Source organism: Buteo buteo, chromosome 3 (assembly GCF_964188355.1).
Source record: "Buteo buteo chromosome 3, bButBut1.hap1.1, whole genome shotgun sequence".
NCBI classification, from domain to species: domain Eukaryota; kingdom Metazoa; phylum Chordata; class Aves; order Accipitriformes; family Accipitridae; genus Buteo; species Buteo buteo.
In genome coordinates this window covers 74,214,345-74,229,096 of record NC_134173.1, presented here as the reverse complement: position 1 = coordinate 74,229,096, position 14,752 = coordinate 74,214,345, and the positions used below count along the sequence as shown (strand labels likewise).

The 14,752-nt window shown below is 39.0% G+C and overlaps 1 protein-coding gene across 7 annotated transcripts in view; it reads left to right on the top strand.

Annotated features, from left to right (window-relative positions):
• PTK2 (protein tyrosine kinase 2) overlaps window positions 1–14,752 on the top strand; it is a 224,281-nt gene that overhangs the window by 62,552 nt on the left and 146,977 nt on the right. For 2 of the 7 annotated variants that reach the window (XM_075024016.1, XM_075024015.1), the window contains exon 1: window positions 1,043–1,063. The exons of 3 other annotated variants lie outside the window; for them this stretch is intronic. Coding sequence is in view for 1 of the 4 variants with exons in the window: in XM_075024025.1 (XP_074880126.1) it covers window positions 1,018–1,063 (46 nt within the window). In the remaining 3 variants the exon portion in view is untranslated. Of the gene's footprint in view, window positions 1–981; window positions 1,064–14,752 lie in introns of those variants that run through there. 2 more of the 7 variants (XM_075024025.1, XM_075024017.1) reach the window with 2 other exon arrangements.

Below are 14,752 nucleotides of genomic sequence, written 5' to 3'. Positions count from 1 at the left end.
CTTCCATCAATAATCCCGTAGTTGTGAAGTCGAGCAGGTGGTGCTGTAGGTCTAACCCCCATTCCTGCTGAAGTTTATGGAAGTTCTCGTGCCCTTTTAGGGTGTCGGCTGCTTCTTTTCGGTACGGCCGTATCCAAGTCTTAGATACAAAATCCAGGGAGGCGATGGCCGGCTCCGAGCGCTCGGTGGGAAGGTGCGATCCGGCGGAGCAGCCGCGGGCGCTGGGCCCCGGCCGGGGCTTTGTGCGGGGCTTCATTGTGCCGAGCCGGGGCGGGCGGCGGGCGGCCGGGGCGGGCGGAGAGGAGCTGCCCAGGGCGTGAGTTTGAAACAACAGCGACGGAAAATGGTCGGGGGAAGCGCATCGCCAGCCGCGACCCGGGTCAGGCTTGATTTGCGGCTTAGTCGCTTTCAGGAGCGGCTGTCAGTTCGGTAAACAGGAGGCTGCCGGGTGAATTGAACAGAAGGGGGAGATTAGCATATTAATGCGGCGCTCGCTAATCGCCTCCCCTCCTTCCTCCCCGCCTCCCTCCTGAATGAAGGCAGGAGTACGGGCATCCACGCTCACTCCGCCGCCTGCTCTCGCCCTCCTCGGCGGCTCACCCCCGGGAAAGGATGGTCCGGGCTTTCAATCGCCGAGGCGTGAGAAGATGAAGCAGCGGCCCGGCCTGCCCCCCCCGCCGCCGCCGCCGGAGCGCGCTGCCCGGGGCGCGCTGCGGGGCCGCGCTCCCGCCGCTCCCGCCGCTCCCGCCGCCAGGTGAAGCCAGCCCAGCTCGCCCGGGGAAGGTTAGCGGTTCTCCTCCTCGCTTCTGTCTGGACCGAGTACGTTCAAGCGGCTCGCAGCCTCTTTCCCCCCCCCACTCCCCGCCCACCCCAGCCCGCCGCAGGACCGCATACTGCTGGAGCGCTGAATTGGGACATTGTATGCCGAAGCCTGGCTCGAATCTCTATACGGTCGTGTGTATGTGGTTGCTGGAAGTGGCAGGCCAGCAGGCCCCGAAGCGAGCAGGTGCTATCTATATGGAGAAAAGCGGCTGTAGCCCATTCCCGATATGCTGGGCTAAAGGTACACATACCTTTTTTTATATTTATTTTTTCCTCCCCTGTTAATTTAATGTTTTACCACCTGTGGGTCTATAGGGGTTTTTTCCTATCAAAGGAAAAAGCAAAGCTGGAAAATAAAATGTTTTTATTCTGGTCATGCGCTTGTAATGCAAAGCAGTCCGCAGGATTTTCTTTCACCTGACAGCTGTAATGCCTTTTTTTTTTTCCTCCTTTGCTTTTCAGAATTATTTGAAACGAAAGTGCTTGAGCTGTTTGGTTTTTACTTCCACTGATGTGAGGATCTGACGGCTTTGTTTTTTATCTTTGTATGTTTGAAAGCACTGGGAGGGTAATTCTGCTTTCACTTACCTTTTGGAAGAAGTAAAGTGGCTGATCGTAGGTAGCGTTTACAGTGGAAGACTAACATCTTTCTACTTGATGTCTTAAAAGTTGCCACCCCTATTATTCACTCTCCCAAAAGAGACAATAACTAGCCACAAAGCATGCATTTATTACAATGAGAGGGTTTGACCTGAGATTGAGGCTTAACGATAATTAGATGGACATGTGAAACTCACTCACATGATTACTGTAACTTGCATCCCAAGACATTAATATTTAGTTTATTATAATCTAGAAGGTGTTTGTATGTTGGTGTTGTGGGTGAGAGTGTGTATATGAAGATACGGAATTTCGAGCTTAATCCCTGTACTGTTAGTAGCCAAAGAATCAAATCTTCCTTAGATGGAAAACAACTGCAAAAGGTTGAGTGTTGCTGATTGTAAGCATAACTTTCCTCGTGTTCACTTTCATTTCAATGTACTTTCTTTTTTGGAAGAGAAACTGGCAGTGAACTATTGCATCACCGTAATCTTGGACTACAGACAGAGGCAGTTACTTCAGAAGTTCAGGGGAAAGGTATCTGAACTAAGGATTTGGTAGGCGTAGCTGATGATTAGTTGTCTTGGAAAAAATAACAGTAAATTTATTTAGAATTTTTGTCTCATTATTTGGAGGACATATGAAGGAACATTTAATGCTGTCTTTGTCTTGCATGCTTTCTGCACCATGCTGAACTGCTCAGGCTAAACCAACATTTGCCACACACTGACATATTACAGTGGCACATATAGTAGAAATAACTTAAAAAGAAGAAATTGCAGAACTTGAATGCCACATCCTGGTAACATCTCATGAAGTACAGAATCGGTCAGCTCGCTGGGGAATAATAGTTAATAAAATAGTGAGTAACAGTAGCTGGAAACAAAGCTAAAACAAAGCTGTGCTTTGCTTTTAGTAAAACTTGTTTACCACGAAGGGAGTAACAGCAATGCCTACTGCTGTGTGTCATAAATTGGATAACGGAAGTGTTAGATGAAATTGGGTTTTATCTCCTTGGACTACTGTGAGGGTCAGAATGAACGTGCTTCCCAGAGAGTAACTTTCAAAAGTAGGGAAGAAAAATCTTTTCAAAGAAAAAGCAAGTTGTTACCATCTGTTGTTAAGGCTGGTTAGCATGGGGGATATCAGTTTTCTCCCTTCTGCTCCAGCACCAGAGGATGACTACAGCAGGGCTAGCTGGTTCTTGCAGAAGATGGCTGCATTGGGCCATGATAAAAGGTATTGATTCCCCCCAACCCACTCCAGCAACTAAAATGAATGAAAAACGATCCCTCCCTCTTCCCCTGGTAGCCTGTGAAGTGTTCTCAGAACATAACTTCAGGGAAGATTGGTTATCCAGCCTCCTCTGCCCCGAAATGGAGAACAGCCATGTAATCTCTTTTTATTCCTGTTGGGGGGAGAAGGGGGACACCAGGAATTGCATAAGAGGACAAAGGCACCAGCATCTTCGAGGCTGCCAATTGTGATTTCTAGAAAAAGCTACATCTCAGCCTCCAAGAAAAAAAAAATAGGACAGATGAAAAATAGCTTGTGCTATATTTGTCATTGAATGGTGGCCATTCCTTAGTTGATGAATACTCTGTATACTGCTCACCAGCTTAACCTTAGGGAAATGAAACGGATCTGGCCTACTTTGATAAGGGTTGTGAGATATCTACAGTCAAAGAAAGGTAATATATTAATGAGAGAAACATTTAGTTTGGATAGCTCTATTCTGGCTCTTTGGCTTTTCTGTTAGAGCTGCAGGTTCCCTGCAGCAAAAATTGATAAAACTTTTAGAAGTATTTTATAATGTCTTAAAATGTGATCTTGATGTATATGTTTTATTATCCATAATTTCTTTCTAAATGGTCTGTTTTCTTTTTGATTGTGACAGATTGAGCTTTTAGTATATTAGGTGTGATCTCAGCAAAGGTTTGTTCTTTGAAAATGCTTTGAAATATTTGAGTCTGTGTTCATACAGAGTGTGCTTCTACCTTTTTTTTAGTGTTCTTAAATCTAAAATCTTCGATCTTAGCAATACTGCATGATGACCTAATTGCAGCCAATTCTGTGTGCTCTGCCTGTATGACTGCATCAGAGAATAAGATGCTTGCTTTCTTTATAAAGTATTTGTGTAATCTGTGTTGCCAGGTTTTGCCTCCTCTTTAAGATAAAGTCCAATCTTTTAGTAGTGTTACTGAATTCGATAATTTAGTCTGGATCTGCATACTCCAGATTTGAGGCTATTTTGATTGGCAAACGAAGAGAAAGTGTGTATTTTGTTTACTGGCATTTTTCTTCTCGGCAAGCAAGTCTGTATTACTTTTAGTAGTGGTAGGAGCAAGACATTTTTGGCTGCCCCCTCCCCACCTTATTAAGTAATTTGAAACTTAAAATCTCTGGTCTTGTGGAATAAAACAGCCTCAAACTTGGTTACAATTTCGGGGGATGCTGAAGTGGGTGTCTTGGTCCCTGAGAAGGCAGTACTTGTTTTCCAGCTAAGTACTGAAAATTTGTGCCAGTATCATACAGAGGTGTTTTCTTTTTGACTGTAACAGTAGACTGGAAAGTAGTCATGTATCATTAAAAACTTCTCACTAACATTTCTAATCTTTGGTAAGATTATTAATGGTGTAATGTATTGTACTTTGGTTTAGATACCTTTGCTAGTGACCTTTTTTCCTGACTTTTATGTGGCGTGCCATTTTAAGCTTACAAAATAACTCAGTGAAAGAAGTGTAAATATAACAGTTAAGGATAGTTGGATAGCTTTGCTTATAGCTGTAAATTACCCACCCCAAGAAGGAGGAAGCTTCATGAATATCTTCCATGAGAAGAGCTCTGTTTAATAATTTATGAACAATAAATTGATGTGATGTTGTTAAGTGTATGTCATGTGAGTAGTTACTGAAGGGTGATCATGATTCTTGAATTCAGCTGTTCAAACTAACATGAAGAGGTCTATACTGTCTTAAGATAAGCAAGCCTAATTCAGTCAAAAACCTTGTCTTGATTAAAAAAAAAATAAATTTAAGCTAGCTATGTTGTGAAATGTATTTCATCAACTGGGAAAGAGTTTCACCCTATTTACTGCAATCTATTAATCTTGCAATCTTTTTTAAAATGATAAGCAATTCCAAATTTTGTTGTTGTTGGTTTTTTTTCCTGATGAACCCTGCTGTTTCAGGAGGTGTGTTCAGATGGAACCTGCTGGTGATCTGTTGAGTATAAGCAGGATAATTGGATACATAAGAGAAAAGTTCAATGCTGTTTCTCCTTCATCTCCTTCTCATTAGTCTACTGTTTTGCTAAAAGAAGAATACTCCAGTGATAATTTTCAGTCCAACAGATCCTTAGATTTTTAGGTGATAGGTAGTCACTAAAAGGGATGTGGTGGTAGAAACAGAGTAGGGAAAGTTGTTGATACCATGAAGGTAGGCAGGTAAATAATCCCTAAACCAAGATTTCTTACTTTTTTGACACAGACGCTGTATATATAACATAGAAATATAATAGCTGTTGTGTATTAGGAAAGAAAAAAACCCCTCTGTTAGCATGAGTGTTCTGCTGCATTTTTGTAGTGAGTTTCCGTTGAGGTGACTGGAGGGAAGCACCCACTTTTGCACTTTTTGTGCATCTATAGGTGTAGTTCAGGAATGCTGTGAAGTGCTTTTCCCCTGGCTTCTGAGGGCACAACAACTGGGAAAAGAATCTAGTCTGTCATTTGACAGTCTGCTCTTGATTTACTACACTGGCTACATCAACTGACGTGACATATCAGCCATTGCCTTCCAAACCATGAATTTGCCTAAACTTTTGTTAAACTTTAACTTAGCGGCTTCTTAAGGTGTGAGATTTGCAAACTGTTAAAGCATCTGTTATTTCAATTCACGTGTGCCTGTGTTTCTGTTGGAAATCTTTGTAGAAAAAAGAAAAATAGCATTAGTGTCATCAAACCACTAATTTTCAAAGGCAGTTTGAAAACAATTCCCGAAATTGCCTGCGTATATTTAAAAGTGGAAAATACTATGGAAAAGCAGGGAGCTTTCTTCCCTTCAGTGTTACAGTACAGCATGCAGTAGTGTTGGTATTTGTCAAAATGTATAGGAAGTATGCAGCTAAGAGAGTACTGATGCATTTCCATTAGGGTGATTTGTTTGTTATTCAAAGACTACTAGAATAGAAGATGGAGCTTGAGATATTTTTACAAAACAGGAAAGTGATTGTTTCAAGCACTGGGGGAGCATTTGGTGTTCCTTGTGTAATGGAGATGTGTGATCTTATCAATTGTAGCACCTAGTAATGAACCAGTGAACCAGCCTGGAATTAAATTTTGAGCTGCCTGGGAAAAAACCTAAAACTTATGCAAGGAAAATGAAATGTTTTAAATATCCTTTTGAAGATGCATTAGAAAAAGGCTAAAGAGCAAAGTCTGGAATTCAGCATTTAAGAGAACGGTGCATTGATTGAAATGATGGGTTTTTGCTGAAAAGTTAAACGAGTTTCTGGCCTTCATAGCTTTCTTATTCAGATTATATTTGATTTTTTTTATCACAAGTTACATTCTATGTGTATATATATGTTTATTTTCTGTATGGCACGCATAAATACATACACACACACTCTCAGGATCATTTTCATTACCCTGTTAGCCTGGAAACAGTTTCAGTATTTAGAAATGAGCATTCTTAGATACTGAAGATGATCTCTTATCTGTTTTTGTGTTTTTTAGCAAATGCAATTCATTGGGTAACTGATCTTTATGCACAGCTGTTATTGGAAGGATTATTGTAATGAAATAAGCTTTTCTGACTGGTGTTATATTTGTAAGAAATACATCAGCTTCTCTCAATCCTTCCACTTGCTGAAGTGTTGCTTAAACGGAATGGTTGCAGATTCATGTCTTGTAAAAATTTCGATGTGTCAACAAACAGTATGTAGCTTTCATTAATTATTAGTCTGAAAAAAACCTCACTAGTACCCTTGAATTCATGACCTGATACGGATTTGTTCATGTGTAATCTATTAAAAACTGGAGACATCTTAAATTAATATACACCTATCGTGTTAGAGTAGGCAAGCATGTACAAGCTACTGAGTTCTATAAACTAGCACAGCAAACAAAAGACATAAGGAAGTGTCTTTGTAAATGTTATATGAAAACAAACTTAAGTACTGCACATCATAAATGTATTTGATTATAGCAGTTATAAAAAATATTGCAGCATTCATGAAGATTTCATCTTGCAAAATAAATGAGATCACTGTAATATCTACTGTTGAATCCATGTTGGGAATTGATGATGCCAGTTTTTTTCTGACAGGTTATAAAGGATAGGGATTGCTGAGATTGTGGAGTTAACTAGTGGTTGCCCAGCACTTACATGATGCTTCATTTACTGGCATATAGGAAGAGGGTTGGATTTTCCTCTTCTGATGTTGAATGTATCTTAGGAAAGATGTTATGAAAAGTATCTCTGGGGTGGAATTCAATCCTGCTGAGTCATCTAATTGAAAATAACCTGTAAAGAAGCTCCTTTTTTTTTTGTTCTTTTTTTTCATTTGATAACCAATGCTTTCTTCTTTGCCAGAAGTGAGATTGCTTATTACTTTTCCCAAGCACCATCACTACCTTCCAAAATAGTGTTTCCCTTGCCAATTATTTCAGATCCATAAAACTAAATACTAGGGGTTTGGTTTGTCTTTTTTATTTAAATTAGACTCACTCTGCAAATTAAGTATTGTCCCTTGCTTTATTGAGGAAATTTCTAGGGAAAAACAGATCTTTCTGTGGCCTAAGTCTCCTCATCTTAAGTACAGGAAAAAAATCAGTGTGACCTTCAATTCTGCCATTACTCGGTACAACTGCTCACAGCAAGTGAAAACACTTCAGTGAAGAGCTGTAGAGGGTGTCATATCAACAGATGAAGAGCATAAACTGAAATGCTAAAGACTGAAAGCTAAACTTTGACTTCAGTTTGACATGCTGTAGAACTAAAAGTCTCATTTTGTCGGAGGAAGTTGAATAGTCTTAACTTCACCTCTGCATCCAGTGTTTGATGGTTCATCTTGAGTTAGCTGAAGGGGCCCTCAGGGATGTGGCAGTTTCCCTTCAGAATTGGAAGAGGTACAGATACAATAATTTTGAACATGTCCAAAACAATGATGGAAAGCTTTTGCTTCTCAACCTTGTAGAAGATGCAGATCATCTTCACTGTTGTGTTCTTGTAGTATGTGACACCCTGGGGTTGTCTAACGAGTGAAGAATGGTAGTGCCTTCCTCCCATTGCATGCTTTTTTTAATTCGTGTAAGAATTTGTCCTAAGCCAATTCTACTTAAAATTGTCAGTAAAACCAGACTTTACTGCATGTACACAGTACTACTTCTTGATGAAGCTAGACTACTTTATTGCCAGTATTTGGTCATGGATTCCCATACTGGTTCAGTTTTCTCCCTTAATAAGCATATGAAGGTTATTGTAGCAAAGAACTTTTTCATCACAAATAGTTGCAGGGTGAGTAACGGCCTGCAGTCCTGTTCAGTCTTTATTTCTAGGGAGGAGGATGGGAAGGAACTGGATGTATTCCTGAAGCTTCTTGACTGGCTTCTGAAGATAAGGGGAAATAAGATTTAAGCTCTTCTCATAGGCTTTCTGCTATTACGCTTGCAACTCGGCAATGATCTGTTGTCCTTGCTGTTACCGGGAGATACTAGTGGGAATTGTATTCCTGAAATCCTAGTGTGTTCAATTCAAAGGGGCTTTTGTCTAGTCTGTGACATGATGGTTGGTCAAGATAAACTGAAGAATTGCAACAAAGATACTTTAAGAGTAGAGCAGCCTTTTCAGTGTGATCATAACTGCTGATTCCCATACAACCTGTACTGCCAGTTGACTTGAACAGCAGCTTTTTGTCCATTGAGGTGTTTGATTGCGATGGTCTTGAATTATACTGGCAGAATTAAAAGGCTGGCTTAACAGGTCTCTGATTTATGGTTGTATATAGCTGTACCTGTCAAAATGGAAGCATACATGTGCTGTAGATATCCATCCCACCCCTTTACCAGAGGATAAAGGTACCGCTCAGACGGCAGGGAGTTGTATATCTGTTCTTCACCCAACAGTGTTGGCGGTGCAGTGCTAATTGGAATGCCACTTTTATCATGCAAGTGGCAAAGAAATTGATGATTTGCACCCTAACCTGTTCAGCTGTTACGAGCTCTGTGCCTTCTGGCATAGAGGTGGGATGGGCAAATAGCAGGGTTGCCTGTCAGCTCAATGTGTTAATGTTTTATCAACTAACTGTAGGTTTTAGCAGAAGGTAGGTTTTTCTGTATGTGTTGTAAATCCATGCTCTCTAATGTTAAGGTTTTTTTGCTTTAGTTATAATGGGAGGACTTAATGCCAGGGGTTTTCTTATACAGAGGTAGGAAAATGTCATTGCAGTGTTCCTGTTCTGCCCTTGAATGGAGGGATTTGTACCTTCGTACTGTTGCTACCAAGTTCCTTCAGCCACATTGCTTTTACTTTTCTATTTATTTATATATATATATACACACACACATATGCACATGCTATTTTATAGAGTATATAATATAAAATAAACTAAGTAAATGGACACAAGGCATAATCAGTGCTTGGATAGGAAAACGTCCATTACTTGTTCTTTCTTCCAAAATCATTTTGGGAGTTGTATAGGTTCTAGTTTGATCTGATACTGAACAAACTTCTTGCTGGTTTTGGGTGCATTAATCTAGTCTTTACTGAAATGAGCTGTGACCTGCCTTGGCCAGTAGTGTTGGGCACTATGCTTAAAGTACCAAGTTTGCACATCTAAACGTAATTTTAAGTATCTTTTCAGTCTGGAGGTGCAGTAAAAATTCATTTGGAATATTGCTCTCATCTGTCACATCTTGCTTCTTTTCAGAACTCTTGATGTGATATGTTTGTACAGTTGAAGTATGCTGTACCTCAGTGATGAAACCCAAAGTATTACAGTCAGAACAGCAGCACTTGCTATGGCTGTGGCTACCTAATAATTTCTGTGATAAACCCTCCTTCAGGTTGTTTTCTGAGCTGGGAATTTTCAAAGTTCTTGTTGTTCGTGTTGAAATTAAACTCTGGAATCTCTCTGCTCCAAAATGGCTCATTTCCTGAAATTGGAAGGGAAAGTAGTTAATACTGTTTCTGTGTCCAGTCTATTCTGCAAGGGAGCAGTGACTGTTAGTGGTATGAGTGGGGATCAGCTGGTTATAAGAATAATCTGAATTCAGAAACAAGCACACCCTGTTTGTGTCCACGACCTTATCCACTAGTTAAAACACTTTACACAAAAAGGAAAAGTGGGGCAGTTACATGGTTTGGCCAGAGGTGTGACTAAACTGCATGGCAGCTTGAGTCTTGTGGGAAGCGGAGGGCCAGACTGTGTATTGATCAGTGATGCCACTGTTCCTTCCTCTGAGCAGTGTTATTGGGCCCTTTCTAGCAAAATTTCCTACAAGAGAGGGAAGGTGGGGCAGGGGGGAGTAATGTATATTGAGTGTTTCTGTAAATACAGTGGATCTAATTAGAATGTTTTACTCTTTAATACTACTTTTTGGGGGTTTAGTGTATCTGATTTTTTTTTTCTCCCAAGAGTTCATCTAACTACATCTCTGTTGTTTCTCTACTCTAGTTAACAACCGTGTTGCTCACTGAGAATATATACTAAGCAGGACTACTATATAAGAGAAATTCTTTTCTAACTTAACATTTTATTTTTATGTTTCCTGGTTAGATGCTGAGTAGAAAATAGTTTTAGTTGCTGAACTTTAAATGGAAAGAGGCAGTAGATTTGAGGAAGTTGATATTATAGTGCAGAACAATGATGAAAATGGCTGTAAGCATCTGCGCAGTACTTCTTGCAGGGCATTAGTTCAACAATTTAAAGAAAAGCGTAGCAGGTTCCTTAAGGAGGAGTGAGGAGAGAGAAGAAAGTATAGTTAAGCGCTTCTGTAATGCTGTGTTACTAGACACCTGCATCATTTAAGTGATGAATGTCATATACTGGCATAAGCCAGTGATGGACACAGCCTATCCTTCAAGTCATGCATGTCCTTAACCTGATGTGTGATACCCGGCTCACTTCTGTTTGGAGAAAATACTGAAGTAGAGAATTGCTTTTCTGAAACATTCATTCATGGTTTAGCGATTAAAGACAAAGCAAAAATAATGAGTATGTGTTGATCACCAGCCCAGTGTGAAGTTTTTTAAAATGTGATGGCTGCTTATTAAGCTAATAGAAATGAATTTGAGGACTTGTTGCATAGAAAGTTTGCGGCAAGTCAAATAAGTGATATATTTTTTTAAAGCTAATGTTTACCCAGCGTAGAAAAGCAATGGCAGATACTTATTTCTGTTCAATTTAGCTTTATCTCCACTTTGGTTTTTTTATGTTAAAATCACAGTTCAGCCAAAATAAAATGAAACAGGATGGGCTCAAGAGACTCAGGAACAAGTAAAGTTCATCACAAAGGGGGAAAACCCCTCATATTGGAAGCTACATATTTGAAACTGGTTATAAGATGGGATCATAGTTGGGTACATATTTATGAATACAGAAGTTGCTTACCATTCAGAGGTTCCCAAAATACTAACTTAAGGATGTTTACATTCAGTATCTCAAGTTTCTGTACACGTTTGCATAGCCATGATGGCTTTGCATCTTCAGGAGAATGAGAAATTAAACCAGCTTTGAAACTTGCACTCATATATCTTTTTTTCTTCGGTAAGACTTCTTTAGACTCAATGATCGTAAAGGTCTTTTCCAACCTAAATGATTCTATGAGTATGATATTAGGCAATTCGGAGAAGTTTAGTATGAACACACTGTATTTGGAGACATAAAAGCAAGAGGGCAGATTGGAGGTACAAACCCAAACCTCAACTTAAAATGGTTTTACTTGTCTGTTAAGTGTCCTTGCCTGTAGTGTGTGTTTGTGGATCTATAGCTGTTGATATGCTATAATGATTTATTGTAATGCTTTTTTTTTAAAGAATCAGTCACTGATGCCTTAAGCCAGTCAGTATTTTCCTGCTCAGTGATAGGAACATAAACAAGAAGTTGAGTAAACGTCATTTCTTTAGAATAACACTACATTTGGAGTGGGAGCCATTCCCTTTCACTAGTGTGCATGGTACCTGGACCAAGGATGTGACAATTACAATGAATTTTAGTTTTGTTTCCTTCTGTGGTATACATGATGCTTCAGCCCTGGAATAATCATACGAAGCAGGAGTTACTCTGTAACTTTTTGTAACTTATTACCATAAAATTCTTGGAGGGAATATTTTCCCTTTTTATTAGACTTTCCTTGCTCTTTATATCCAATTTACACTCAAATTATTAAAATTGCTCTAGTTTTGCTGGAAATAAAAATGCTTTCTTGTTCCTTTCCTCCAGTGGGAAAAATATTTCTTGGAGCTGGCAGTAGAGAGGATGTAAGCTTCTGTTCTTGCAAGGACAGTCAATCTACTGTAATGCAATAAAGTTGCTCATAGAATGTGTCCTTTGTGACCGACTGTGCAGTTTTTTACAGGTCGGTAGGGCCAGGTCTTTTCAGGTGCTGAATGATTCCTCTTTCCTTATCTGTGTGCACATACATATTCTAGTGCTTATCACCTGAACATAAGTATACTTGTATATTCAAACCTGCTGTTCTCCTGGAAATGCATAGGTATGGTCATTGCTTTTCAAATTTAAGGCCATACTGAAGAAGGGTGGATCCTGAATACTTTAGGTTGTTGATTTGTTAATTATGGCGTATGTTTTCTTTGACAGTGGTGCTACGGTGTAGTTTGGCACTGAATTTTTAGATGGACTGTTGTTCCTGGCTTTGATTACTACTTCTTTGTGTTCTTTCCCTTTTCCTCTCACTCCTTTCAGGCCACAGAGATGATGTTTGTTTTATCGCCGTGAACTGTTTTGTTTAGCATGTAAGAGTAGATTATATAAATGTTATAATAACTTGATTTATAAGTTCAGAGCTTTCTGTCAAAACAACATGTTCTTAGGAATATTCCCAAAGTAATTTCTTATATCTCTCTTTAATCTTAAGTCCATTGCATTAAAACAAACAAACAAGGAATTTAAGCCTCTCCTGCAAGATATCCTTGAAGAATTGACAAAACCCTATCCAAAATAATTTCTTTGTAAATACATTATATTGGTATATACTTTTTGTAAATGCCTTATAAAGCAAAATAAAACATCAAAGTAAATCTGTACATTTAACATGGAATACATGCTGTGCAGCAATGTATTCTCTTTTTTCAAATTAAACTCTGAAAGAACAAATCCAGTTCTAAAATTACATCTTACATCTGGAAAATAAGCAATAAAGGATTTGGTCTTTTTTATTCTGTATGTTTATCTGATTTATAAAAACAACTTTAAGATTATTTTTTTATATCAAATATTTTGCAGTTGATGGAAAACAAAACAATCGAAGGGAGATGCACTAGTGAACTAGTTTAAAAAAAAAACCAACAAAAAAAGGGGTTTTTATATCCTTCCCTTTTAAATACTGTTAAAACGACTGAATTACTGTGTGCAAGGGAAAATGGGTAAGAGATGTTTTTAAAAAGTAACCTAGTACATCATAAATGTGAAATAAAGAGAAACTGAAACCAGTTTTTGTTTGGTTTTGGTATCGGTTGTCTTAATCTCTGAAATCTTTGAGCTGCAAGTTTATTTTGATTAATAAAAAAAATTAAGAATCTTCAGTTGGTTTAGTTTAAAAAAAAAATCAGTCTCAGGTTGGGAGTGAGGTAAGTCTTCCACAGTTTGAGCTGGGCATAGAAACCTGAACTCTAATGAAGAGATCTTAAATGCAGCTTTCTGACCTTCAGCAAGTACGTGGTAGGGGGTAGTTAAAATAAGTGAGTAAATGGGGAAGGCTGTGCTGCCACTTTTGCAGAAAAACCTGAAGGTTTTTTTTGTTTCTTGCACCAACACCCTTTTCATGTGTATCTCACTTGCTTATGAAGTACAGCAGTAAAACGGTGTGTGCAGCAGAAGTTCTTGCTGTGAAAAATACATTTTCACCAGAGTGGGACAGGGACTTTTCAGTTCATTTATTAACTGACATCTTAAATGAGGAGTTAGTGTTGAATTAATGAATCAGAATTTGCTCTTTCGTCTTAAAACTTCATAAATACATAGTCTGCAATAAGTCAAAGATGATGGCTTGGGGGTGTTTGTGTAGGGGATTGGTCTTTTCTTTACTTTGAAGGGGTAGTGTAAACCAGTCTCATCAAGTATGCTGCTCTTTGCTCCTCTTTATATTAGGAAAATATTCTATTCACTCTTTGAAGTGGGAAAACTCATTTCCTTCTGGAGTGTGAAAATAATCTGCAGCTTACTTCTTAGAAGCAAATCTTATTAACTCTTAATGTCTCATTTTACATTTGTGTAGAAGGAACATTGGCACTACATCTGCCAAAACCCAGCAGCGGAGCAGTATGGACAGTGTCCCACAAGGCTCCCTGAGGTGTAATGTCCTACCACTGTGTTTTCCAGGTGGAATAAAAGTGTTCTTGAAGCCTGACAAGCTCTGTTTTGGCCCTTTGCTTCTCTGATCACCTCTTTCGGTGTCCATCATTCTTGTGAATAGAGTTGTCTGTGACAGAAGAATATAGCTGCGTTTTAAATGCATTTTTCCTCTTTGAATGCCTGTCATCTATGAAACTCACTTCATTTGCTCAGTGAAATATGCTGGAGCTGATTAAAAGGCAATAGAATCATGTTTCAGGCAAATGCTGTGCATCTTTAAAAAGCATACTTTGACATTTACAAAATATTGGGAAATAATTAGAGGTTAGGTGTGCTTAAGCTGCCATTGACTGTGCCAGGCATATTTCAAATTAACCTTTTTCCTTTACACTTCATTGTAGTTACTTGTTCTATCCTGTTCAAATGGTCTCTGGCCAAAAAGTTACTTTTAACAGGTAATGTGGTGCTTCTACCACCTCTTTAAATTCTGATCCCTGGCTGAGGATCTGTAGATGGTGCCGTGATAGTTAACTATCAAATGCTTTGTTGATTTTGGTGCAGATTACAGGTGCTCTTCACTGTCTGCCTTGTATCAGATACAAACAAGATTTACTTGTTTATCTTGTTCCCCAGGAATTTCATCAACTTCTGCCCCTATCCAAATTATTGGAATTAAGAATTTCTTTGGTAAGAATGGATCAAATAATAAAACCTGCTCTAGTACCAGAACTACTGTTTGATCTGGTTAGTAAATACTCTGCTCCTAAAAGAAGGACAATTGTAATTGGTGTAAATA